The 27,637-nt window shown below is 37.2% G+C and overlaps 1 protein-coding gene across 2 annotated transcripts in view; it reads right to left on the bottom strand.

Moving 5' to 3' along the window:
* CPD (carboxypeptidase D) overlaps positions 1 to 27,637 on the bottom strand; it is a 71,497-nt gene that overhangs the window by 23,941 nt on the left and 19,919 nt on the right. For both annotated transcript variants that reach the window (XM_007520428.3, XM_016187004.2), the window contains exons 3-12: positions 17,248 to 17,390; positions 16,125 to 16,294; positions 14,466 to 14,815; positions 13,869 to 14,060; positions 12,133 to 12,300; positions 6,695 to 6,804; positions 5,605 to 5,707; positions 4,813 to 4,955; positions 3,874 to 4,043; positions 2,039 to 2,362 (exon numbers count right to left, since the gene is read on the bottom strand). In XM_007520428.3, the coding sequence (XP_007520490.2) occupies positions 2,039 to 2,362; positions 3,874 to 4,043; positions 4,813 to 4,955; positions 5,605 to 5,707; positions 6,695 to 6,804; positions 12,133 to 12,300; positions 13,869 to 14,060; positions 14,466 to 14,815; positions 16,125 to 16,294; positions 17,248 to 17,390 (1,873 nt within the window). The remainder of the gene's footprint in view (positions 1 to 2,038; positions 2,363 to 3,873; positions 4,044 to 4,812; positions 4,956 to 5,604; positions 5,708 to 6,694; positions 6,805 to 12,132; positions 12,301 to 13,868; positions 14,061 to 14,465; positions 14,816 to 16,124; positions 16,295 to 17,247; positions 17,391 to 27,637) is intronic.

Genomic DNA, 27,637 nt, shown 5'->3' with positions numbered 1-27,637 from the left:
AAAAAATTAAAAAAAAAAAAGATGTTAATGCTGATTCTAGGATTAAACAAGAAAACCAGAACAAAACACTAAAAACTTCTAAAAACTTTTAAAGAATACTGTGTTTGAACCTTTAAAAAATAGTTTTCCTTCAACAAAATCAAATAGAAGCAAGATATTCTCAGATTTAGTAGAGATTAATGTTTGGTTCATCACTGCCCCAAATTCAGCCATTCTCACATTAGTTTTATGTTTGCCTACCTTCTTCCATCTAAACTAGTTAATACACTTTTTAAAAATTCACTTACATTCAATTTTTATTACCAAAAATTAATAAGCAATGTAGAAGAGCTTATTTTTAAAACGTTATTGATATAAATTAGAAACTTCATACTTTACTATAAATCACAGTAAAAATAATTTGAGGGGGTTGGATGAAATAGTGGAAACTGCAAGCTTTGCAGTAAGAGGCACTGGGCTCAATCTCTGGTAACTCCCTCCCCCAGAACAATTTGAAATGTCTGCTTGCTTAAAGTTTGCTTATTTTGAGAAGTAGGAGTATTTACAAGAACTAGATAGAAAAATACATTAGCCGTAAGTTAAGAAGGATTAATAGGCTAGAAAAAGCATTGCCTCCTCCTGATGTTGTTTAATGTTACTAAGTGCCTATTAGCGGAACATCTGAAATAGTCTGGTGTCCGACTAGGACAGGTGTTGCATATTTGGGGGAAATTGTCTTGAATTGGAAGTTTTAAAAAAGTAAATAGCAAAATAATGTATTGGTTTTTTTTATTTTAAAATAGGAAAGACTATAAGTTCTGCAAAACACTAAAATGGACAGCATGAACTTATGACCAAGGAAGAATCAATAATCACTTGTGGAAAATATGTAATTGATATTACTAAAGTAAATACCATTCTTTATATGTAATTGATATTACTAAAGTAAATACCATTCTTTGCATCTATAAACGCTATGAGCTAGTACTCAAGAATTTAAATGTTCTGGGACAAATTAAAAGAATCAGTGAAGAGGGGGTTGGGCGGTGGCGCAGTGGGTTAAGCACATGTGGCGCAAAGCGCAGGGACCGGCATAAGGATCCCGGTTCGAGCCCCCAGCTCCCCACCTGCAGGGGAGTCGCTTCACAGGCGGTGAAGCAGGTCTGCAGGTGTCTATCTTTCTCTCCCCTTCTCTGTCTTCCCCTCCTCTCTCCATTTCTCTCTGTCCTATCCAACAACGAAATGCATCAACAAGGGCAATAATAACCACAATGAAGCTACAACAAGGGCAACAAAAGGGGAAAAAAAAAAAGAATCAGTGAAGAAAAGTATAAAAAGTAAAATGCTACAGAATGTAGGTACGCAGCAGAGAACACTAAGTTTAGGGGAAAATGTCAAGGCCCTGCAATAGGTAAATAATAGTAAACAATAAATCAAATAATTAACTTAAACTGTTAAAAGATAGATGGAAAGAAGATTCAAAATGAAACAGTGAAATTGAGTCAGAAAAGCCCCAGAAAGTGAAGGTAACAGCTTCTTGTTAACAGCTTCTCAGCCACTTGTTTTGCACAAGCCAGCACTGCATATTCTTCATGGACCCTCAATCCTATATGTCCCTAAGGATTCATGAAACAAAAGACAGAGAGCACAGAAAATGACAGCAACCAGGCTTCACTTTCTAATTTAAAAAAAATGATTATGCATTACTCTTGACAGCTTAATTCATAATTTCAATGTTTTCCCTAGCCTCCAGCCAAATAAGACAAAATACTTAGAACATGAATGTGCAGCTATAAAGTACAAAAGGCTTTGGAATCAAAGTTATTAGCAAGCATGACTTACAGTTCTGAAAGCAGAGGCCATACATACATCACTAACCTAACAGATAAGTTTCCTCCAATATCTCTCATAAAAGTTTCCAAAAGCAAAATTAGTAGACTCCAGATATTCATATATTCACAACTTATTGCTACATAAATTACTGCAAGAATCATTTAACATGGCTAATCCTGAGTGAAACCTCTTAAAAGACAAAATAGAAAAAAAAAGTGTCATTTACTTAGTGAGATTTGTAATTTGTGGATAATTCATCACCAGTCCTCTCAGAAACTCTGATAAATCTTTGTAAGAATGGTATCTATAAAGAGCCAGATTTGAGGAGGAGCTTAAGAGGAGACTTTCCAAACCATTCTCAGCTGACAAGTCTTTAATTAAAGTTTCAAACTCTTTGGTGGTTGGATCACTGACATCATTGGTGTGGGTGCTAACCCCATGTCCTTTCTTTGACTCTTTGTTTGAATCTGTTGAAGATCGTACAAGTGTGAAGTTGACCTCAGTAGCTCCTTCATTCTTGACAGTGACATTCTGGGTAAGTGGATTATACCTGTAACAAAAGGGAAAGGTCAGTCACACTTCAGCTGGAGTACCCCAGAGAAATAAAGGTGTCAAGGATATGGGAATCCTTGAGATAAATGTGATGCATTTTTTCTTTTCTTTTTAAATTAAAAAAAAAATTTATTAATTGGATAGAGTCAACCAGAAAGCTAGAGAGAAGGGGCTGATAGAGAGAGAGACAGAGAGACACCCACAACACTGCTTCACCACTGGCAAAGCTTTCCCCCTGCAGGTAGGGACTGGGGGCTCAAACCCAGGTCCTTGTGCACTGTAACATGTGTGCTCAACCAGGTGCGCCACCTGCCAGCCCCTGCATTTTCTTAGAAGAGTCAAAATTTTAATGTTGAGATAATTTACCATTTGTTGGGGCCGGGTGATGGCACACCCCATTAAGCGCACATAGTATGAAGTGCAAGGACCCAAGCAAGGATTCAGATTCAAGCCCCCACTCTCAACCTGCAGGTTTATGGTGGTGCTGAGGACTGAAACTGGGACCTCAGAGCTTCAGAACCTGTCTTCTCAGCCCAGAAATGACCTTTCTTAAGATAATTAAAACTAAAAAAGATCACTGAAGCATAAGGCAAACACACAAAAGTAAAAAAAAAGTATGTCCATTAAAGTTTTAAAAAGCTTTGTAATGGTATACATATTGGACAACATGACTAGAAAGGCAGAATGAGAATATATATATATATATATATATATATATATATATATTTATTTATTTTTATTACAAGAGAAAGAGGAAAGAGAGAGACCAGATCACCATTCCAGCACATGCAATGCTGGGTATCAAACCAGGAACCTGAGGCATGAGAGTTTGATGCTCTACCAGTCAGGCTATTTCACCAACACCTCTTTTTAAATTTTTTTTTTTCCCTCCAGAGTTATTGCTGGGCCTCAGTGCCTGAACTACAAATCCATTGCTCCTAGAGGCTATTTTTTCCCCTTTTATTGCCTTTGTTGTTATTATCATCATTATTGTTGGATAGGACAGAGAGAAATCGAGAGAGGAGGGGAAGACAGAGAGGGGGAGAGAAAGATAGACACCTGCAGACCTGCTTCACCACTTGTGAGGAGACCCCCCCTGCGGGTGGGGAGCCGGGGGCTTAAACCGGGATCCTTCACTAGTCCTTGCACTTTGTGCTATGTTCACTTAACCTGCTGGACTACTGCCTGACCCCCACTCTATTTTTTTCTAACAAGTATTTCCCAGCATTTTGACCAATCGTAAAGAAGTCAGTCTTATGGCTTTACACTTGTCTGGGTGGGCAGGTGATGTGAAAGGAGGATAAAGAGGCTATGGTCCAAAGTGCACAAATTTTCAGATGTCTTACACCTGGCAGTTCATGATACTTAAACACTAAAGGAGAATGCAATGTGTAATTACCTCTAAATTTCGAGTTTACCTGGCAGGATCTTTGAAGCTTTATGGAAACAATATTCTAAAATAGAACCATGTTTGTCTTATCTGCAGCAAACAAATTCAAGGTCACTTACCCCCGAGCTGATGCAGTGATTTTGTAAGTTCCTGGAACCAAGAGACGCCAATAATCTCCTGTTTTGTAAGTCGTTACTGGATGATTGATTTCAGCAACACTTATAGTGGCATTTAATATACCCACGCCATCTGTGGCATCTAGAACAAATCCCTTGACACCTTGGTGAACCTGTATAAAACACAAAGACAATAATTTTAATGGTAAAGATTATAATCTAACTATTTTAGGCACTCATTTCCCATATAATAACGTTAATTTAAATATGGGAACAGAAATTTTAAAGAATAATAATAAATCTAAATACTAAACAAAGTATTAAGTATGTTTCTCAAAAACTAAATTTTTCATAGACTAGATATGTCTTTATTGTTTCAACTTTTCCCATATATATATATATATATTTTTTTTTAGCCAGAGAACAGCTCAGCTCTAGTTTATGGTGGTGCAGGGGACTGAACTTGGAGCTTCAGGTATAAGAGTCTCTTTGTATAACCATTACACTATCTATTCCATGCAAAGTCATTTCTTTCTTTTTTTAAATATTTATTTATTCCCTTTTGTTGCCCTTGTTCTTTTATTGTTGTAGTTGTTATTGATGTTGTTGTTGGATAGGACAGGGAGAAATGGAGAGATGAGGGGAAGACAGAGAGGGGAAGAGAAAGACAGACACCTGCAGACCTACTTCACCGCTTGTGAAGCGACTCCCCTGCAGTTGGAGCTGGAGGCTCAAACCGGCCCTTGCACTTTGTGCCACATGTGCTTAACCCGCTGTGCTACGGCCTAACTCCCCAAAGTCATTTCTATCAATGAACTCTCTTCATATATTGAAACATCAGTATGCCAAATTATACTAAAAAATTCATTGTATGAACGCTGCATGTACACACAAAAATTGTGCTCTTGGAGGGTATTTCATACCACACACTTGAATAATCACCTGCTTCATGAATTGGATTAGAGATCTTCTATTCTGTTCCCAGAATTTTGGTAGATCTTTCTCAAATGGATATTTCACACAACCTAGTTCAATAGTCACTTCAAAACAATTTGTTTGTACGTAATTCCAGTCCTGCATACCACCTAAGGAATACAAAGGAGATAGATAGGGAGACAGCTAAGTACATCAGAGCACCAAATTTCCATGCATGAGGACTCAGGTACAATTCCCAGCACTGTCATATGCCAGAGCTGAGCAATGACCTGGTGTCTGTTGTCTGTCTCTCTCTCTCAAATAATAAGTATTAAAAAAATTTTTTTTTAAATAAATCTAACTTAAAGTCACTGAAGAAGTTCTAACTCAAATCTTAAAAGATAAGCAGTATTTCAAGTAAAAGAAAAAAAATGCAGTAATCTTTTGTTAGCATCAATTGAAAAACAATATTGTGCTAATCTGAGAATTAATGGACCCTTCTGGTACTGACAAAACACCTATATTTATTTATTTATTTATTTTATGAATAAGTGTGTGGGAGAACCCAGAGTGCTGCCTCTAGTTTATGGGGAGGGAGGTCAAAGCAAGGAACTCACACATTCAAGTCCTGTACTATGCTGAGTCACCTCCCCAGACCCTTAAATTATTCAAAAAGCACCATTTATAAGAGTGACACTTTCTCAAAATTATCAAAGTTAGTAACAAGAAGCAGTAGCAAAAAGTAGGATGACAGAAAAATCTATCAAATTGACATAAAATATAAAAATATAAAATTTTTAGATATAAAATAATGTTTACCTGGGACACTATACCACTTAGCTCCATTTGTTATTCCATGAGGAAAATATTCATTAGGGTACATATTCTTGCAAGGTCTACCTTGAAACATCTGAGAATTTTCCTGGGAAACAAATGAACAAAAACTTTACTTGTATTTGTATTTATAGTGAAAAACATGGTTAGGTATAAGGGAAAATAACATTACATTTGTCTCTTTATTCTTCTACTCTCTTTCACTATCCACTGCCAAAGTGCATTTCTTTTCTTTTTTTTTTTTTCCTCACATTGAAGAGGTTGGAAGACTATACTTTAAATTCAATCAGTCTTGGGCTGGGGAGACTGTATAGTAGTTATGTAAAAGACTCTCATACCTGAGGCTCCAAAGTCCCAGGTTCAAATCTCAGTACCACTATAAGCCTGAGCTGAACAATGCTCTGGTCTTTTTCTCAGTATGTCTCATTCTCATTAAAAGATTAAATAAAGTGGTCCCAGGAGGTGGCGCAGTGGATAAAGCATCAGACTCTCAAGCATGAGGTCCTGAGTTCAATCCCTGGCAGCACATGTACCAGAGTGATGTCTGGTTCTTTCTCTCTCTCTCCTCCTATCTTTCTCATTAATAAATAAAATCTTTAAAAAAAAAAGATTAAATAAAAATATTTTTTAAAATAAATAAAATCCATTCAGTCTTCAGAATTTAGCCTAACCCTTAAAATCTCACAAGATCCTTTAAGTTAGATTTATTTTAAAAATCTCTTCCCTATGTTTTAGCACTTTCATCTGTCCAGTTTACAGAAGAAATTAAGACACAAGATTCTGACAGTTTTTCAAATGAAATTAACTAGCTTACTAGTTACATTTAATTTATTATGCTCTAGATATTGTGCCAAAAACCACAGATATAAAGACATTACCTCAAGTTCAAGGCTAATCAGGAAAAATATGTAATATGTTCAAAGGTGAGACACCAAAAAGACAAAGCAGTGAGCACTGCCAGAAAGGAAGGCTTAACCCAGAAGAAAGTATTTTACCCAAGTCTTGATGGATATAATTTTAATCCATGTTTAAAGAAATAATTTTTATAGTACTTTAGGTTTAAACACAAGCCTACCTTGGAATAAGAAAGAGATATTTGTTGAAACACAGCATCATCTGGTGATTTACTGTATATGGCAACCCCTTGTTCATCATCATCAAAAGGGTAGTTAACCACCAAAGAACCTTGAAAAGAGAAAAATCTGTCTCAAGATGGATCAGTAACATTAAGGCTCTTCACAATACTAGCAAAATCAGGAAACCAATACAATCTTCCAAGGTTAGTTTCTTCAATAGAATTTTTTCCTTATTATTTTATAGTATGTATTTGTCTTCTTTATTAGTGGGCTTAATGGTTAACAGTCAACAGAAAATTACAGTAGTTTGTATATATGTAACATTTCTCAGTTTTCTGCATCAATAGAGATTTTTAAAAGTTGCTAATTTTCTCAATAGAAAACTAAAGTGGATAAGTGAGAAGATAAAGCAATGTATGATGCATAAAAGTTGACTTAACTGGAAAAGTCTTGGGAATTTATATGCATTTACAGGTGTAATTTTTTTTTAAAAAAATCTTTACTTATTGGATAGAAACAGCCAGAAATCAAGAGGGAAGGAGGAGATAGAGAGAGAGAGAGACAGAGAGACACCTGCAGCCCTGCTTCAACACTCGCAAAGCTTTCCCCCTGCAAGTGGGGACCAGGGGCTCAAAACCTGGTCTTTGCACATTATAACATGTGCGCTCAACCAGGTGTGCCACCACCCAGTCCCCAGGTATAATTTTCATTCCAAAAGTATACATGTTTCACTTAAAACAATTTTTCTATTATAATACTTAGGATAAAAACTGGAACTAAATTTGATACTTTTTCATTAAAATTGAGACATTTATATGATCAAAGAATTATAAAATAAGAAAGAATCCTTAAAGTCCAATTAATTCATCACCCTGATTTTATAGATGTGGAATGTAAAGCAATTACATTAAGTAACTTATTTGTAGATAGCAGAGAAAGTTCTGGCTCTATGCTAAGAACTTCTCCTATGTTCGCAATAAAAATTAGTCAGTGGGGGCCAGGCAGTGGCAGACATAGCACACAGGTTAAGCACACATAGTTCAAAGAGCAAGGACACGTGCAAGGATTCTGGTTCGAGCCCTTGCTCCCCACTAGCAGGGGGGTCGCTTCACAAGTGGTGAAGCAGGTCTGCAGGTGCCTATCTTTCTCCCTCTCTATCTTCCCTGTCCCTCTCAATTTCTCTCTGTCCTATATAAAAATTTGAAAAATAGCCACAGGAGTCAGTGGGTTTGTAGTGCAGGCACCGAGCCCCAGCAATAACCCTGGAGGCAAAAAAAAAAAAAAAGACAATTGGAGTTATAGGATATAATTTTTCATGACATAAGGTAAAGAAAGTGATGCTTAAATACATATGTAAAATATATCAGTTTTCTTTACACTCCCCACAAGGATAAAGAAGTTAGGGTGCTTCTTGAAAAAAAAAGAACCAAAGAAACAAAAACTTGCTTTTGCTCACTTCCCCCATTCAAGATCAATTTCATTAAATTTCCTCTTAGCTACAGTGTTTCCATTTTCATACTTGTGTCTTTATTCTGCCTCTGTTGACACATTTGGCATTATCTTTTAACCATGCTACTTCATGAACATGCAAGTGAAGGGACATTCAACGTGAACTTGTATTAATACTGTGAAAACAAGTACTGGCAAACAGTTATATATTTTTAAATGTCCTTAAGAAACAAAAACTATGCTCATTCTATTCCCTAAATAGTTCCAACAAGAACAAGTGTGATTTAACACCTCTTTTTAGACAAATTCAATTTCTGAAAAAAAATTTTTTTCACCTTGGATCTATGACCCATATATAAAACTTTGAAAATAAAGTCAGGATTAATATCTATTAAAAAATAATTACTGGACTGGCATAGGATCCCAGTTCGAGACCCCGGCTCCCCACCTGTAGGGGAGTCACTTCACAAGTGGTGAAGCAGGTCTGCAGGAGTCTATCTTTCTCTCCCCCTCCTCTCTCCATTTCTCTCTGTCCTATCCAACAATGACACCAATCGTAACTACAACAATAAAACAACAAGGGCAACAAAAGGGAATAAATAATAAATAAATATAAAAAATATCTTTAAAAAATAATTACTACTGAAAAATATAAGCAGCATATAGGTAAAACTTTCTTTAAAATATAAAACTTGGGGAGTCGGGCGGTAGCGCAGCGGTTAAGCGCAGGTGGCGCAAAGCACAAGGACCAGCATAGGGGTCTCGGTTCAAGCCCCCGGCTCCCCACCTGCAGGGGAGTCGCTTCACAAGCGGTGAAGCAGGTCTGCAGGTGTCTATCTTTCTCTCTCCCTGTCTCCCCCTCCTCTCTCCATTTCTCTCTGTCCTATCCAACAACGAAGGCATCAATAACAACAACAATAATGACTACAACAATAAAACAAGGGCAAAAACAAAGGGAAAATAAATAAATAAATAAATATTAAAAAAAAAATATATATATATATATAAAACTTGGGGTCAGACAGTGCCACATTCGGCACAATGTGCATATTACCAAGTTTAAGCCCAACTGCCACTAGTCCCCACCTGCAGGGGGTGGTGAAGCAGTGCTATTGGTCTCTTTCTCATTCCCTCCCTCTCAATTTCTCTCTCAGAAAGGAAGAAAGAAAGGAAGGAAGGAAGGAAGGAAGAAAGGAAAGAAGGAAGGAAGGAAGGAAGGAAGGAAGGAAGGAAGGAAGGAAGGAAGGGGGAAACAAAGAGAAGAAAAGAAAGGAATAAAAAGAAAAAAGAAAAATTCAAGCTTTCAGTTCCCACTTACACTGGGGAAGCTTCACAAGTGGTGAAGCAGTACTGCAAACACCTCTCTCCCTCTTTGTCTCCCCCTTCTCTCTCAATTTAACTCTCTCTATCCAAAATAAATAAAATTTTTTTAAAAAGAGCTACTATTGCTAAAAGGACAAAAAATGTTGCCAGATTGATAATTTGTCATATAAGAACTAAACCCCAGTGATAACTCTGGTGGTGATTAAAAAAATATATAAAAGTTTTATACATTAAAGGACATTACTTGGAGTTAAAAAATGTATAGAATGGGAGGAAATATTTGCAAATCATCTATCTGTTAAGTGTTAGCAATCCAGATATACAAAACACTTTCACAACAAAAAGACCTTAAAAAAAAAACATAATGAGCAAAGAAATCAAACAGATTTTTCTGTGATGACTAGACACAAATGGTCAATAAACACATGAAAAGCTCGCATCATTAGTCATTATAGAAATGCAAATCAAAACCATGATAAGGTCACTTTTCATCCACTAGAATGACTAAAGTAAAAAAAAAAAAATCAGAAAACAACAAATGTTACTAAGATATGAAGAAACTGGAAACTTCATATATTGCTGGTAGAAATATTAGACTGGTGTGGAGGGGGGCAAGGGTAGATAGCATAATAGTTATGCAAAGAGACTTTTGTGCCTGAGGCTCCAAAGTCCCAGGTTCAATCCCCTACATCACCATAAGCCAGAGATGAGCAGTGCTCTGGTTAAAAAAAAAAAAAAAAAGAAAGAAAGAAAAAGAATAACAAAATAAAATGAATAAATAAGAAATATAAACTGGCACAGTTACCATAGGAAACAGTTTGGCAATTACTCAAAAATCCAAAAGTGGGACCAAAGATAGCTTACCTGGTAGGGTGTCTGCCTTCCTACATGTACAGCACAGGTAGGCATGAGCCCAGGCTTGCCACATGGGACTGTTACAGTCCAGGGGGCAGCTCTGGTGTTGAGGTATCTCTCCTCATCTCTCTCTCTATCTGAAAAAGTTGATCCTTTGCAGTGAAATCACACATGTGTGAGCTCCACGTGTCAACAGAAAAAAAAAGCCAAACATGCAATTACCATATGATGACATTTTCATTTAAAATTCTAAACATAAAATGACTTAATTAAAAATGAGAATTCACAGATATATGTCAATGTTCATAGAAGTATTATTCAGAGTAGCTAATGTCCATCAATGAACAAATTGGTTGCAAAGTTTGGTATGGTGCAAAGGGTTATTGCTGAATCATAAAAAGGAAGAGTGCTAATTAATGTTATAGCATGAATGAACACTAAAAATATTATGCTGGGCTGGAGAGATAGACTACTGGGTAGAGTAGCTGCTTTCCCATGCACACAGCTAAAGTTTGAGTCCTGGAGCTAGATGGGCCGTGCTACAATGGAGGAAGGGCTTCAGTACTGTGGTGCCATCCCCTTTCTATGTCTGTCTCTCTCTGTGCCTCTCTATCTTAATGATAAAAGTGGATCCAGCATGCTATGTGAAAGTTAGACACAAAAGGTTGCATACTGTATGATTCTATTTCTATAAAATATCTAAAATAGTCAAGTTCATGGAGACAAAAGACAAAACAAGTTTTGGAGAATCTAAATCTAGCTATTTATTAAGTGTGTACTGAGGAGTGGTTACCAGAGGCTGGGGGAAAGGGAAATAAGAAGCAACTACATAAGAAAGATTTTGCTACTGTTGAGTATTTTGTGAAAATATTATCATACAATGTATAGTTTCTTGAAATAAATCCTATATCTTAGCATAATATGTTCAAGTTCATCAATATACAACATGACTTCATTCATTGTTGTGGCTAAATAATATTCCACTGTGTGGCCATACCATACTTTTATTTATCCACCCATCAAAGATAGATGTTCACTTAAGATGCCTTTTTGACTATAAACCATGCTACTAGGAACATTCATGCACAATGTTATGTGTGGAGATATGTTCCAACTCTCCTGGGTACTGAAACCTCCACGCTTATTCATATAATCTTAGTTTGACACTGATGATTCTTAATCTTTTTCTTTTTTTCCTTTCTTTATCACAGCACCACTCAGGTCTGATTTATGGTGGTGTGGGGATTGCACCTGGGACTTGGTCGTATCAGGCACGAGAGTCCCTTGGCATAACAATTATGCTATCTCCCTGGGCTGATGATTCTTAATCTTGGACTTCTTGTTCTAGTCAACTAATCTGTTCACTCAGATAGTACATGAGAAGTAAAACACTGATGTACTTAAACATACAGTAAGTAAAAATATAAGGCAAAGTCAAAATCTAATAGGACTCAACGTTTGGATGTTAATGTTCAATTTTTATGAATGACAAAGAGAACTGTCAAATTCCCAGTGAGAAAAACAGTAACACTTGACAAACTACATGGAGGTAGGGAGACAAAGAGAGGAAAAGAGAAAGAAAGAAAGAAAAAGAGAAAGAAAGAAAGAGAAAGAGAGGTGGAAGAAAAGGGAAAACAGCCAGGAAATTGGCTTAAAAAAGAATGAGAAAAGATCTTTATTGTTGTCTGCCATAAAGCAGTAACAGGATACCATGTTGAGAAAGCTTATGATTACAAACAGATAAAATTCCACCAGGATTTTCAAATGCTCCCAACAAGAATTAATTAGTGTAGTATCAAGTTGCTATTACCTCCATGCAGGTTTGCTGACAGTACAAACGGATAGGCCTTCATCCAAGTCATTACGGCAATAGTTTCTGGTTGGGTAGGATCAGTAATCTGAAAAAACTGGTCTGGGAAATTTCGGTTCAGGTCAAAGTTATTGCTGTTATTTCTGCCAATCACACTTATTGTGTCACCTGTAAGAAAAAGGAATCTAATTTAAGTCCATATTTCATTTACATTTTAACCTCACACACACTATTTCAAATGTACTCAAAGGTAGTGTGAACAAAACAAGTGTCACGGGAGTTAGGCAGTAGCGCAGTAGGTTAAGCACTGGTGGTGCAAAGCACAAGGACTGGTATGAGGATCCCAGTTTGAGACCCCGGCTCCCCACCTGCAGGGGAGTTGCTTCACAAGCGGTGAAGCAGGTCTGCAGGTGTCTTTCTCTCCCCCTCCTGTCTTCCCCTCCTCTCTCCATTTCTCTTTGTCCTATCCAACAATGACGACATCAATAACAACAACAATAATAACTACAACAACAATAAAAGTAACAAGGGCAACAAAAAGGAAATAAATGAATATTTTTTGAAAAACAAGTTTCACTATGATGAACTTTATTCTAATTAAAAATACACATTTTTACATGGTGCAGTGTGTGTGTGTGTGTGTGTGTGTGTGTGTGTGTGTGTGTGTGTGTGTGTATGATCTTTTCCAGATCTTCTAAACCACCATCCCTTCATTTCTGCCCTCTGGTTACACTTTATGGGGAAAAAAAAAAATCAAACTGTAGAAATTATATTGGGGCTAGGTAGTGGTGCATCTGGTTGAGTGCACATTACAATGTGCATGAACCTGGGTTCAAACCCCCAGTCCCAGCTGCAGGGGGGAAAGCTTTGTGAGTGGTGAAGCAGTGTTGCAATTCTCTCTCTCTCTCCCAATCTCTCTCTCTCTCTCTAATCCCCTTCCCTCTCGATTTCTGTCTCTATCCAATAAATATAATACCAAAAAATTTTTAAAAGGAAATTATATTGCAGTATTGCTCAATTGTCAATAGCCCGCATGATCACAATGCTAAATGGGCATTACTAATTGGAGGACTCTATGATACCAGAACATAGGCCACTAAGATAAAAAGAAATCGATCAACTGCAAAGAAGAAAATTGGGGTATGTTTACAGGAAGGTGATCACAGAAACGTCAAGAACAGAAGTTGGAATTTTAACTTGATAGAGAAGATGATGTTCAATTTAAACTTAACTCTATTTTAAAGTGGAGTAGGAGTCTAATAGAATGTTCTTTAATGAGGAAAAGGTGCGAGTAAATGAAGAAAAGCTGTAAGATGAGCTCACTAGCGGGGAAGCAGTCTCTCACCTTTTAGAAAAGTCTCTGGAGAACGTGGGAGGGATTTATGCAGCTGACAAAAAACATGAGATCCTTAGGGAAATAATTTGAACAATCTACATAAAAATAAATCTGGGGACTGGCAAGATAGCTCACTCAGTGAGGTTGCTTTGCCATGCACATGACTCAGGTTCAAGCCCAGTCCCCACACAATAGGGGAAGCTTTGGTGCAATGGTATCTCTCCGTCTCTGTCTATAAAGAAGTCAGTCTAAAGCAGTGAAGTTCCAGTGATGCCCACTCCCCCCCACCCCCAAAAAGAAAAAAATATTAATAATATATAAGCTAGAACCAGAACCAACTGTAAGAAAATAGTAGGAAGAAAGTTCAAGGAAAGAACCAATTTATACAGTTGTTATTTACCTTCCTGGGCTTTTTCATATCCATCAGGATTCATGGATGGCATAAGGTGAATTCTAGTGTTACGAACCAAATCTGTTACTTCAGGGTCAGTTCCAAAGTTCTTACAAAGGTATTCGATGAGGTTCAATAACAATTCTCTTCCAACCACTTCGTTTCCATGCATATTTCCAATGTATTTAAATTCTGGCTCACCTGAACACAAAATAATTAAATGAAAGATTTTTCTTTCTCAAGTATAATGGACTTTTTTTCCCCACAACACTCTGAAACAAAAATTTAAGAAAAAAAAAAATGTCGACAAAATAACCTGGAAAAACATCTTATAAAACAGATTCCTTATTAATATACATGTGTGAGCAGGCATACACACACAAAAATACACACCATGTATATACATATGCACTATGAAAAATACATTAAACATTCTGCCTAGCATGGATTATCAAACTGATGTACTACTTTTCTGGCAAAAGATTGTTTATAATTTCTTGGTTCCAACTGTGCTCACTATAGGTATCTTTTCAGATGAAACACAGCAGCATAGTACATTACTCTGAGAGACACTACGTAAATTATGAGTGAAATTACACCAAGTACCTGGTTCATGGACACCTGGATTATCAGATATTTCCATTACATAAAGTTCTCTCGACTCTACAGATTTTCCCAATGAGTAAAGCCGGGTGATATTAGGATATTCATTGGCAAACCGTCTCAGGAAGATTTCCATGTCAGGGAAATGGTGGTGATGAAAGTCCTTGGGCTGAATCGGTTCGTGGAAGGATTTTGTTCCAGAAGGAGCATTAAGTATAGCTACTGTACTGGCAGTTACTGTTGCCTGAGTTGTGTCAAGGATTACTGGGATAGTAGTTGGTCGAAGGGAAAAATTCACCTTTGTGGCTTGTCCTTCTTTCACGACTATATTGTTAATAGTCAGTGGCATATACCTAAAGAAAAAAAAATTGAAAGAGTAGGTGGTTTGAAGTTAAATTAACAATGCTTTAACATTATATAAGCATATTCTTTGATCTGTATTTAGTGGTCTATCAAAATTTAAACTAAGTAAGACCAACTATGAATTCAAAGCACTTAGGGTTTATCTCACACAAAGAATCCCAGATTAAACCTTCTTCTCTTTTTATGTATTTATTTTACCAGAGCACTGCTCAGCTCTGGTTTATGGTGGTACAGGGGATTGAACCTGTGACTTTGGAGGCTCAAGTATGAGAGTTTCTTTATATAACCATTATGCTTTCTACCCTGACCTGCAGATTATGTCTTTAGAGAACTATTTTCTCCTACAGTCTTCTCAGGTCCCACACAACAGAATGCTTACCAAAAATTGCATTCAAAGGAGATGATTAATCCATTGTAACCAGTGCTACACTATTCAAAGAAGGAATAAGTCATCTAATTCTTTGCAGAGTATTATTAAATTAACATTTCCACTACCTAACCAGAAAGATAAAATTTAAAATTAAAGCTCATCAAGTAAATCTTTATCAAAGTGAGCTTCCAGAAAAGTTTTCAGGGAAGGTGTAAACAACTTCATATTTTACATAATAAATATATATATGTATATATATATATATTTTTTTTTAATTGCCACTGGGGTTATTGTTGGGGCTCAGTGCCGTGCCTGTGAATCCACTACTCCTGGCAACTGTTTTTTTTTTCCTTTTCTTTCTTTCTTTCTTTCTTTCTTTCTTTCTTTCTTTCTTTCTTTCTTTCTTTCTTTTTTTCTCTTTCTTTCTTTCTACTATACTTGATAGGACAGGGAAAATTGAGAAGGGAGCAGAGATAGAGAGGAAGAGAGAAAGATACCTGAAGGTCTGTTTCACCATTTGTGAAGTGCCCCCTGCAGGTGAGGGGGGCTTGAAATTGGGTCCTTGCATTTGAAGTACGCCCAGGCCCCCACAGAATGTCCAATAGAGTCCTGAGTTTCTTTCACTCTAGTATTTAACTAGCCTTGAGTTGAAGTGCCACACTGTTGACCATCTTTTTATATTTTTAAAACTGTCTTTCTTCCCAATTTGCAATTATATTTTACCTTCAGTCATGCTGCTAGATTACGTGACAAATATCTTCACAAAGGTATTTTATTATAAAAGGATAAGTATCAGAAAATAAGAAAAAATAAAAGCTAGGTACAATAATATTTCCTAGACTATATCTTTGCCTTAGATATAAAACTAAGGCTTGATATTTTTCTTCTTTTTTGATTAGATATTTTAAGAACCTAATTTAAATTCTTACCCAATTAAAACTGCTGTGATATTGTATATTCCAGGAACAAGTAATCTGTAGAAATCACCAAATCTGCCTGTTGTGATATTATGACCAATACCAGCCACAAAGATAGTCGCATTCTCTAAGCCAGATCGTGTTACTGAATCATTAACAAACCCTCTAACTCCAATATGTACCTAAAAAAAAAGGAGGAAAGAAACCAGAATCAAAGTATATTGCTCAGACAAAGTATATTGCTCAAGGTATGAAGGCATAACCTCTCTGCATTCATACCAGAATTTAATTTCTTCTTAACCAGGGCATTATTAGCTCTGATTTATGGTGGTGTGGGGGATTGAACCCAGAATTTAATTTCTTAAAATAATAATAAATAATAATAATAATAATGTTACTCCTATATCTGAAACATTTAGCTTATTATTTCAGTTTATAAAAGTGATCTAAGACAGTAAAATAAAAGGAAACCCTCTATAGCAAAAGAGCTGGGGCTGGGGGGGAAAGGGAGGTGCAGCTAGAATATGTCCTAATACAGTAATTTTTTGATCTCCAGTCAAATACTCTGCCCCTGAGCTGCACCCACTGCTAAGTAATTTCTAAATTACTATAGAGATCACAAAATAGCTCACTTGGAGAACATGCTCTTTTGTCATGTGCACGACCCAGGGTCAAGCACAGCCCCCACTGACTGGAAAGAGTTTTGGTGCTGTGGTCTCCTTTATTTCTCTCTCTCTCTCCACCTATCTGCTTCTCTGTCTCTATCTTAAAAAATAGTAAGTACAAATAATCCATAATTTTAGTGTTAAAATATAAATAAAAGTTATCATATGGGCCAGGAGGTAGTGTACCTGGAAAGTGCACACAAGACAGTATGCAAGGACCTTGGTTGAAGTCCCTGGTTGCCACCTGCAGGGGAAAAGCCTCCCAAATGGTGAAGCAGAGCTGCATGTGTCTCTCTGTCTCTCTCCCTCTCTAACTCTTCCTCCTCTCTTAATTTCTGTCTCTATTCAATAACAAATAAAAATTATATTAAAAAGTTAATCACATATAGATTTCTACTTATATGCAATCAAATTTGCTTATTTAGCCCATTTTTTTCATGCCACCACCTTTACAAGTCAATTACTTTTACCTTTTCAATCAATGTGATCAGAGACTCACGATTGTTCTCCCATTCTTGTCGAAGTTGTGAAGCAGGTGGGTACTTGCAACAAGATAGTTCTAATGTGATCTCAAAACAGTTGGCCCATACATAGTTGTAATCTTGCATACCCCCTGTAACATGAAGTAAAAAAAAAAAAAGGTTAATCTAATCTTATAATTTTACTCTCAAAAAGACTAAAGAAATTGAATCAGACGTCTCGGTATATAAATTTTTCTTCCTTTCTTTTTGAGATTTATTTATTTATGGTAAGAGAGAAGGGAAGGAGAGAGAGAGAGAGAGAATCCAGGGATCGAATGCAGGATTTAATCAAATGGGAGTCTAATTCTTTATCCACAGTTCCATCTTCTGAACTACTAAATTTTCTTTTCATTAAATTGACGGAAACTTGAGACTTCACTGAATTATAGAAATAAAAATGAATAGTTAAATGAATATATATTGAAAGGAATATATATAAAATAAATGTTTGAATGACAGAATGAACAGCTATGAAAGGCATGAATACATCAATAAAAGTTACAAGATGAGTCCTTGCATATGCCAGATCTATCACCTCTAAATGTATTAACATTTCAACTTTACAACATATATATGCAGTATTATCAATATTATTTTGCCCATTTTACAGGTATAAGAAGTGAGGCACAGAGAGTTTAAGATTTTTGACAAAATGAGCATGAAGGGTACACAGAATCTTAAGTTTGTAAAGAATATTCATGCTAAAGCATTATTAAGTGGCTATTGTTTTAATTCTACTTTCTCAAGGAGGTGGCAAGAGAAAGACTATATTTAGGGTGAAACAGTTGCACAAATCTGAGGGAAAAACACACAAAAATCAAGAAGCATAAGCATCTGTAGTCAAGCACCTTCACTGCCTCCTCACCTATATGCCCACACATCAATCTGTAGAAAGTCTATTATCTCATCACTCCTGTCAATTGATTTTTAAAATAGACTTAGCTTTTTAAAGCAACTTTATGTTCACAGCAAGAATGAGCATAAGGTGCAATGGTACAGTAATACACCATCTGCCATTACTACTGTATGAACCACAACATCAGTGTAACATAAACATCAGACAGGCTACAATACTACTGTGTATACCAGAAATTATACTTAAGCTTCATTAACAAAAGTAAAAACTAGGCTTTGAAAAAGAAATGGGGATTTAAAAAATATTTATTTACTTATTGGATGAAGACAGAGAAGTCAAGCTGGAGGAGGGCTGTAGAGGAGGAGAAAGAAAGGCATCTGAAGCACTGCTTTGCCATGCATGAAGCCTTCCCCCTGCAGGTGGGGGTGGAGAGCTTGAACAGGGATTCTTGCACATTGTACTATTACCAAAATTTAGAGGCAACCAAGATGTCTTTCAGTAGGTAAATGGGTGCATACAGTAATATATTATGCAGAAATGAAAAGACAAAAAGTGGTCTTATATACTTACTATTAAGTAAAAGGTGTCTATTAAGAATATCTACAAGGTAATTCCCACTCTCTGAGATTCAGGAAAAGGATAACTCATATGGAGATAGCAAAAAAAACCAGTGGTTACCAGTTTAGCTAATCATTAGGGAAGGGAAGAGATGAATAGATGGAGGACAGTTGTTTAGCGTAGTACAACACTCTGATATCTAGTGGTGGAGGTAAACGGTAATACATTTGTTGAAACCCACAGAGCTAAACTCTATTGTAAACTACGGACTTTGGGTAGTGATGAAGTATTGAGGCGATTCAGTGATTGTAACAAATATTCTCTTTGGTGAGGGATAAAAAAATAATGGGGGAGGCTATGCCTGCCGGTGATCTTTATATAATAGCACATAATCTCCTCAACACATACGGTATTCAGTGTGAAAATGAAACTATAACCAAAACAAAAAACCAGCACAAGCAACTTTTACTCTAGGATAAAGAAAGCCTTTCTTACCATGACAGTGAACTAGAATAAAACCACAACAGAAGGAAGACTGATAGTGGTCCCGGAGGTGGCGCAGAAGACTGATAAACTACTTCAAACTTTTAAAACATTTATTGTTCAAAAGACTGCCTGTAAAAAGTTCTTTAAAGGACTAAGAAGAAACATATTAAAAATAAAGGATTGTACAATACTGTTGGGTAACAGTTTAGCAATATGTATATAGAATCATTCAAATAAATAAATATAGAAATTCTTGATCTAGAAATTTATTCTAAGAGAATAGTTACACGGATGAGAGGACTACAGTGATTAACATGAAGAAAATAAAAATAGAAAAACTTGACTGGCATAAGGATCCCGGTTCAAGCCCCTGGCTCCCCACCTGCAGTGGGGGTCACTTCACAAGCAGTGAAGCAGGTCTGCCGGTGTCTATCTTTCTCTCCCTCTCTCTGTCTTCCCCATCTCTCTTGATTTCTTTCTGTCCTATCCAACAACAATGACAAAAATAACAATAAGGACAAACAACAAGGGCAACAAAAGGAAAAAAAAAAAAGCCTCCAGGAGCAGTGGATTTGTTGTGCAGGCACTGAGCCCCAGTGATAACCCTGGAAGTAAAAAAAAAAAAAAAAAAAACAGAAAAAACTTGAGTTTAAAAAAAATGGTGGGACTTTCAGGAGGTATGTCCATGGAATAACTGGGACCAAATCACCTCTCCTCCCAAAACAACAAATAAATACAACAAGAGACCCAAGTGAAGTCATAATCTACAGCCAAAAGTTCTGCAGCCTCAGGTGGGTGCTTACACGCAGTTGAAGTGAAAAGGGGTACAGGGGCAAGTTGAAGAACAGCAAAGTCAAATCGGAGCTCTGGTGGCATGGGCACTGAGCAGCGCCATTTTGGTGATTTCACTTTAAGTGCAGCAAGCAAGTAACATTGTTCCTAGTGCCAGCAGAAAAGAGACGGGCTTAAAACCTCTTAGTCTGACTCAAGAGTGCTTTGGCCTTCTGAATTCAAGGCAAAGACACAACATAAAACAGGGCATTTGTGACCACAAGACAGCCCAAAGCAACCCCCCCCTTACCTGGTCCCATAAGCCACAGATCATACAAACAAGAGATCACAATAGCACCACCTGCTGGCCATCAATAAGCAGCACAAAAAATGCACAGGCAGAGAAACAGAACTAAACAGCCAACTATGCCATATCAGTCAGACAGAAATGAAACAGAGGAAGTCCAAGAAATTACAGATTTAGAGAGACTCTCAGAGACAGACTACACAGAGATCTCCAAGAAAGTAAACAAAAATTAAAAGAGCATGTTACTATGGAATTAAAACACACGAGAGAGGAACTTAGAGATCACTAAGAAACGTCAAATCTTGAAAGAAGAACCTTAGTCAGAACTCCAGGGAGTAACAGACACTCTAACTGCAGCCCATGCCCGGGCAGAAGGCTTAGCCAGTAGATCCACACATTCAGAAGAAATTATCTCCAATCCAGAGGATACAGCCAGCCTACTCTTTCATTTCAAAGATGAGGAAGAGAAATGGTTTAGAAAGACTGAAGCAACTCTCAGTGAAATTGCACACTCCATAAAAAGATTGAATAGAAGAGTAATAGGTATATCTGAAGAGGAGGACAAGGCCAAAGACCCAGAGTCCATTTTCAGAGCAATTTTAGCTGAGAACTTACCTCATTTAGGAAACCATCATAAGATTCTCATCCAAAAGGCAGAATGATAACCCAGATTTATAAATACAAAAAGACCAACACCAAGGCACATTATTGTAAAACTATCAAAAGTCAACGACAAGGAAAAAAATTGCTGGCAGCTAAGGAAAGAAGTTACATACAAAGGCAGAGCTATAAGACTTTTATCAGATTTCTCTTTACAAACTCTAGAGGCAAGGAGAGAGTGGAATGACACCTTGAAAGTTCTAAAGGAGAGGGAATTCCAGTCACAAATATTGTACCCTGCAAAATTATCCTTCAAATATGAGGGAGAAATAAAGGTTTTCTAAAATATTCAAGAACTAAAGGAATTTGCCACAATCAACTTCACCTTACAAGAACTACTGAACCAAGTCCCGCAAGAAAGGAGGAAACAAAGGAATACACATTCCAAACACCAGATTACAGATGCTACCATGATGTCAACCTACTCACCCAAACAGACGACTTCCCCAATGTACCCTGGAACCCCACCTCTCCAGAGCCCTGCCCCAGTAGGGAAAGATAGGGACAGGCTGGGAGTATGGATCAACCTGTCAATGCCTGTGTCCATCGGAGAAGCAATTACAGAAACCAGACCTCCCACTTTCTGCACTCCATAATGACCCTGGGTCCATGCTCCCAGATAGATAAAGAATAGGAAAGCTTCCAGCAGGGGGGGTGGGGTATGGAACTCTGGTGGTGGGAAATGTGTGGAATTTCACCCATCTTATTCTATGGTTTTGTCAATATTTTCTATTTTACAAATAATTTTTTAAAAAAGTAAATTAAAAAATGGTGTATCAGTTTTATGATAAGGCTTGGCAAGGGAAGAGGGAGATACAGCTGTACTGAAGCACCCTCCAGTGCTTAGTCACTCCCATGTGGTATGCCAAGGGATCTAACCTGAGTCTAAGCTGAGGTACATGGCAAAGCAGGTGTCCTCTCAGGTGAGCTACTCTATCATCCTTCTTAAAAAAAAAATAAATAAGGGAGCTGGGTGGTGGTGCAACAGGTTAAGCACACATGGCGGAAAGCACATGGACTGGCATCAGGATTACGATTCGAGCTCCTGGCTCCCCACCTGCAAGGGGTTCGCTTCACAGGCGGTGAAGCAGGTCTGCAGGTGTCTATCTTTCGCTCCCCCTCTCTGTCTTCCCCTCCTCTCTCCATTTCTCTCTGTCCTATCCAACAACAAATGGCATTAGTAACAACAACAATAATAACTACAACAATAAAAAAAGGGGCAACGAAAGGGAAAAAATAAAGTTTTAAAAAAACACTCCAAAAAATTAATAATTATCAATCCAGGACCTAGCATTTTATATCCAGTGAAAATATCTTCCAAGGAAAAATGCAAAAATAAACATACAAGTTGAAGGAAAATTAAAAGAATCTGTCACAAGTTAGCATGCTTTAAAATAAATGTTAAATTCCTCTCATAGGTATCAGTCTGAAGAACACTAATCACAGATACTCACACTTATGTTTCTGCATGCTATTTGAAATATTCAAGATATGGAAACATCCCAATTTTTTGCCCGATGATAGACAAATGGATAAAGAAGTTGTGGTAGGCCTATGTATTACTCAGTTGTAAGAAAAGATGAGATCTGTCTGTTGCTACAACATGGAAGGAACCATAAGGAAATCATGCTAAATGAATAACTCAGAGAAAGACAAATATCTAATGATCTCACCTATATGTGATTCATAAAGAAATAATGCAAGTGAACACTCAGTCAATTAAAAGCAAATCCTTTGACTGCAGAACTGAGATTAACAAAGTAGGAGGAAGGAGTGGGCTGAAAGGGTGGAGGGTGCCGATGCACTGTGGTGATGAAATTTTAACACCTTCGTGGTGGGTATGGTGTGATAATGCTACTTTGAAGAGGTATGAAACTGTATCCCTAAAACATACACAGTATTGATGATCTATCAGAAAGACCAGAAACAAGTCTTGTCAAGGGCACAGAGAAAAATGAATTACTATATACTACTGGTGGGAATGTATATATTGCTTCAGCCATGGACTGCAACATAGAGGTTCCTGAGGAAATTAATAATTAAACTATTAGATGAGTTAGGAATTCCACTGCTAAGTATCAGTTTAAAAAAAAAAAAAAAACCTGGGAGTTGGGCGGTAGCGCAGTGGGTTAAGCACAAGTATGAAGGAGTTCTTCAGGTGTCTTTCTCTCCCTCTCTGTCTTCCCCTCCTCTCTATATTTCTCTCTGTCCAACAGCAATGAAAGCAACAAGGTCAACAAAATGAAAAAAAAAAAAAAGGCCTCTAGGAGCAGTAGATTAGTAGTGCAAGCACTAAGCCCCAGCAATAACTCTGGAGGCAGAAAAAAAAATTGCTATTCCAAATTATTTTATTGGGGGGAGGTGGGATAGCTGTTTTAGAATACAGTTGTTGCCACACAGGCACGGTTTTTCATTTTTCCACTGTAGATGTCTGCCAAACACTCCCACATTCAACTTAAGTCTTTTTTCGCCACCTTGAACAAAGACCCTGACTGCTTTGCTTTGGTGCAGTATGCCATACTCGGTTCAAGTTTCATCTTTGTGTTTTCCCTTTCCTTTCTTGGTTCCTAAACTCCACCTATAAATGAGATCATCCAGTATCCATCCTTGTTGTTTTGACTTATCTTTCTCAATATGATTCCTTCAAGGTTAGTCCAAAATGAGGCAAAGGAAATGACAACTGAGTAGTATTCCATTCCATTGTATATGTGTATCACAACTTTCTCCGGGGGCTTTCTAAACCAACAATCTTCAGAATTTATTCAGAGTAAGACACTTTTGAAACAGTATGTAACACCACATGCTTTTAAATTGTTATCTAAGAAGTTTTCATTCTAGGCTCAAATAATTTCAGTGTGGTTACCTACATAATGTAAAAAATCTATTTTAAATAAAAAGTTTTACATTATTTTTAAATGTAGTCAAATTAAAAAAAAAACAGAAATTTGATTCCTAAAATTATCCACTTGAAATTTGTACAAACACACCCTTTCTTGCAGTAGAATTTTTATATCTTCTCATTTTCTCCTTAAACCTTTATCTACATTCCACTTCCCCCAGATTATTGTTGTTTTTGCAGTACTGGGCACTCAAGTGTCATGATCCCATTGTTTCCAGGACAACTTTTATTTCCCCATAGGAGAAAAAAAGAGAAAAACAGAAAGGGAGAGGCACCACAATCTTGCTCCACCATTTGTGGAACTTCCCCAGGTACTACAGTACATCAGTGTGGTACTGGGGCTCAAGCCAGGGTCTCCTTGATGGTAGGCAGGTGGTGAGCTATTTCTTGACCCCTCCAGGAATTGTTATGGACAGTCCTATCATCCTTCAATACATATATAGGTTGAAAGTAGAGGATGTGGAGAAAAAAGAACACTTCTACACTGCTGGTGGGGATGCAAACTGGTCCAATCCCTTTGGAAAAGTTTGGAGACTTCTCAGAATACTAGACATTGATATACTCTATGATCTGGCAATTCCTCTCCTGGAGATATATCCAAAGCAAATAAACATGCCCTTCTGAAGAGAGCTATGTACACCTATGTTCATAGCAGCCCAGTCTTGGAAACAACCCAGATATCCAACGACAGATGAGTGGCTAAGAAAGTTGTGAGATTATATATATATATATATATATATATATATATATATATATATATATATATATTACTCAGCTACTAAAAACAATGAAGTCATCTCCTTTGATTCATCATGGATGGAACTTAAAGGCACTATTTTAAAATGAGATAAGTAAAAAAGAGAGAGAGACAAAGACAAATAACAGATAATCTCACTCATAGGTAGAACTTAAGAATCAAACTAGAGAAGGAAAACGCATGGTGAAGCTTGGACTGGACAGGCAGTACTGCACCAAAGCAGATGTCTCTGGGAGAGAAAGGGCATGGCAGGATGTGAAGAGGGTCCTGGGGTACTGATGTGGCCATATGCCAACAACCATACTGTAAACCACTAAACCGCCAATAAAATAAATTAAAAAAAAAATTCTTCAATTTCCAGTGGCTTTAATGCCCTAAGTATTAAATTTTTTTTCAGATTATTTATTACTATGACCACAGATGAGGCAATTTATCAATTTGTGAAAAATTGAGCATAGTTGTATTATAAATTTTGATGTATAGTAAACATAATAAGTATAGATTACAAAGAATATACTTTTTTTTTTAACCAGAGGACTGTTCAGCTCTGCCTTATGGTGATGCGGGGGACTGAAACTGGGACTTGAGCATTGGCCATGAAAGTCCCTTTGCATAACCATTATGCTACCTACCCCCACCCTAACCCGACAAAGAATATACTTTTAAACTGAAAATTTGGAATGGTGTAATCACCAATTTGGCCCCTTTGATTTGGTGTCCTAGAAGTTACTAAAACTCAGATCAAATGAATGAAGGTGAGGGGGCAAACAAAAACAAGATGCCTCTGAGGGGATCTAAATCTTCACATGCTTGACCTTTCAATTCAAGTCCCTTTTTCCTTTTGCTACCAGGATTATCACTGAGGCTGGTGCCTGTACAACTCCACTGATCCTTATGGCCTTGATTTTCTTTTTCTTTCTCTTTTGATAGAGGGTGAGAGACACGGGCTAAGATGAAAGGACACTTGCAACACAGCTCCACTCCTTGTGGAGTTTCACCCCTGCAGGTGGAAATCAGGGGCTTAAATTTTGGTCCTCACACATGGTTAAGTATATGCTTCACCCAGCACCCTCCTTTTTAATGCTACATTGGAGAACGATGTCAGGGCCCTTACAAAAACATGTTGTCGTACAGTGGTTTCTTCAGAGCAATTTTTATCCTTTTATCTTGTGGCAGGGAGAGAGGAAAGTGTAGAGAACGGAAGAGACAGAGAGGAGAGACTATAGCACCACTTCAACTTCACATGGTACTGTGTCTGGGTACTTCCGTGCGGTGCTGGCTCTCAAACCCAGGGCCTCACACATGGCAAAACATGTGCTCTGCCAAGTGAGCTAACTCCTGGTCCTGAAGTTCACTTTGACTGAATTGTAACTGAGCTTGGTCTTTGTATTCTGCGTCACTTATCATATGAAAATCTACTTCCTTCTCCACTCCCACTGAATATATATTTGCTAATGACATACTTCTACAAAGTTAAACTAAATTACACAGTACTGCATCTGTTTTCAGTCTTATCTAACTTGGTCAACACCATCTTTCACACAGCTCTTTGAGCTGCATTTTTCTTTTGAAAAAAATATTTCCCCGTTCCCTAAGCTAGGTAGAAAGAAAGGAAAAACAACAGCTGTCTAATTTTAAGAAATTAGATCTACAGATTTAGGGACCAAGTCTGAAAGTACTATTTGGGTCTCTGTTCATGGAAATCTATCACATGACAAAATACAGAGTGCATCAGTTTTAATTTTTTTTTAATTTTTTAAATTTTTTAAATGTTTATTCCCTTTTGCTGTCCTTGTTGTTTTATTGTTATAGTTATTATTGTTGTTGTTGGACAGGACAGAGATAAATGGAGAGAGGAGGGGAACACAGAGAGGGGAGAGAAAGACACCCGCAGACCTGCTTCACCACTTGTGAAGTGACTCCCCTGCAGGTGTGGAGCCAGGTGCTGGAGCCAAGATTAGCAGGTCCTTGAGCTTTGCATCATGTGCACTTAACCCACTGCACTACCACCTGACTCCCAAACGTCAGTTTTTATATTGGGCTATATTTCAGTTTACTAAAGCAAACTCATATAGAAGTAAATATGAGCATTGTTTGAGTTCTATTATTGTTTTACCTTTCTACTTTCCACATTCTTTTTTCCACATGGTGGAAAAAAAAAAGATAAAAGATCCGATCAGCTCCTATAGATGATCAGATCTAACCAAAACAATTTTACTAATACACATTATTAGTATTCTTAAAACATGAATAATAGGATGAGAATTAATATCAGAGTTGTCAGCATTCCTTCAAGCAACAACCTAGCACAAAATGCCTGGAAGTTTAGTTACGTTGGAAGTGAAAAGGCATCCATTTGCATATATATTACGCACACACACCCATATATGTAGGTACATACACGTATTCCATATACATACAGGTGGTATGTATATTCTAGATGGATTTCTGAGTCAAGCAACTAAATTATGCCAGAAAAAAAAAAGTCAACTCAACTTTCAAAATCATGTACTGCCATATGATTTCCAAATATCTCATAACTCCTAATCCTTATTATCTTGGCCTCTTTCTCAAACTCCAGATCCTATTTCTTAATGCTCAGTAGGTACTTACAGGTAATATATCAAGTATCACCTCTAGTTGTCAACACACACACACACACACACACACACACACACACACACACACAGACGCACTACTCCAGCTAGTTCCTACCACTTCCGTTATCAAAATATCAGTTTATTTTTCTTTGGGGGTTGGGGTGGCAGTTAGCTAGCTCATCTGATAGAACACATAACTTGCTATGCATAGGCCCTGGATTTGAGCCCTTGCACCATGTGGGAGCATCATAGATGGCACTGCGGGATATTCATGAATGGTAAAGTAGTGCACTGGTGTCTCTCTTCTGTCTTCCTCTTTCTGAAGAATGAAAACAATGGCTCAGGGAGGCTACTCAGCAGTGGCATCACACAATCCCCAGTGTCACTTTTTAAAAAGTTTATGTCTGGGTCCTTCCTCTCCTACACATTCTGTTCTACTATCTAA

The sequence above is a fragment of the Erinaceus europaeus genome, chromosome 12, assembly GCF_950295315.1.
Source record: "Erinaceus europaeus chromosome 12, mEriEur2.1, whole genome shotgun sequence".
Taxonomy (NCBI): domain Eukaryota; kingdom Metazoa; phylum Chordata; class Mammalia; order Eulipotyphla; family Erinaceidae; genus Erinaceus; species Erinaceus europaeus.
This window is presented reverse-complemented; position numbering and strand designations above follow the sequence as displayed.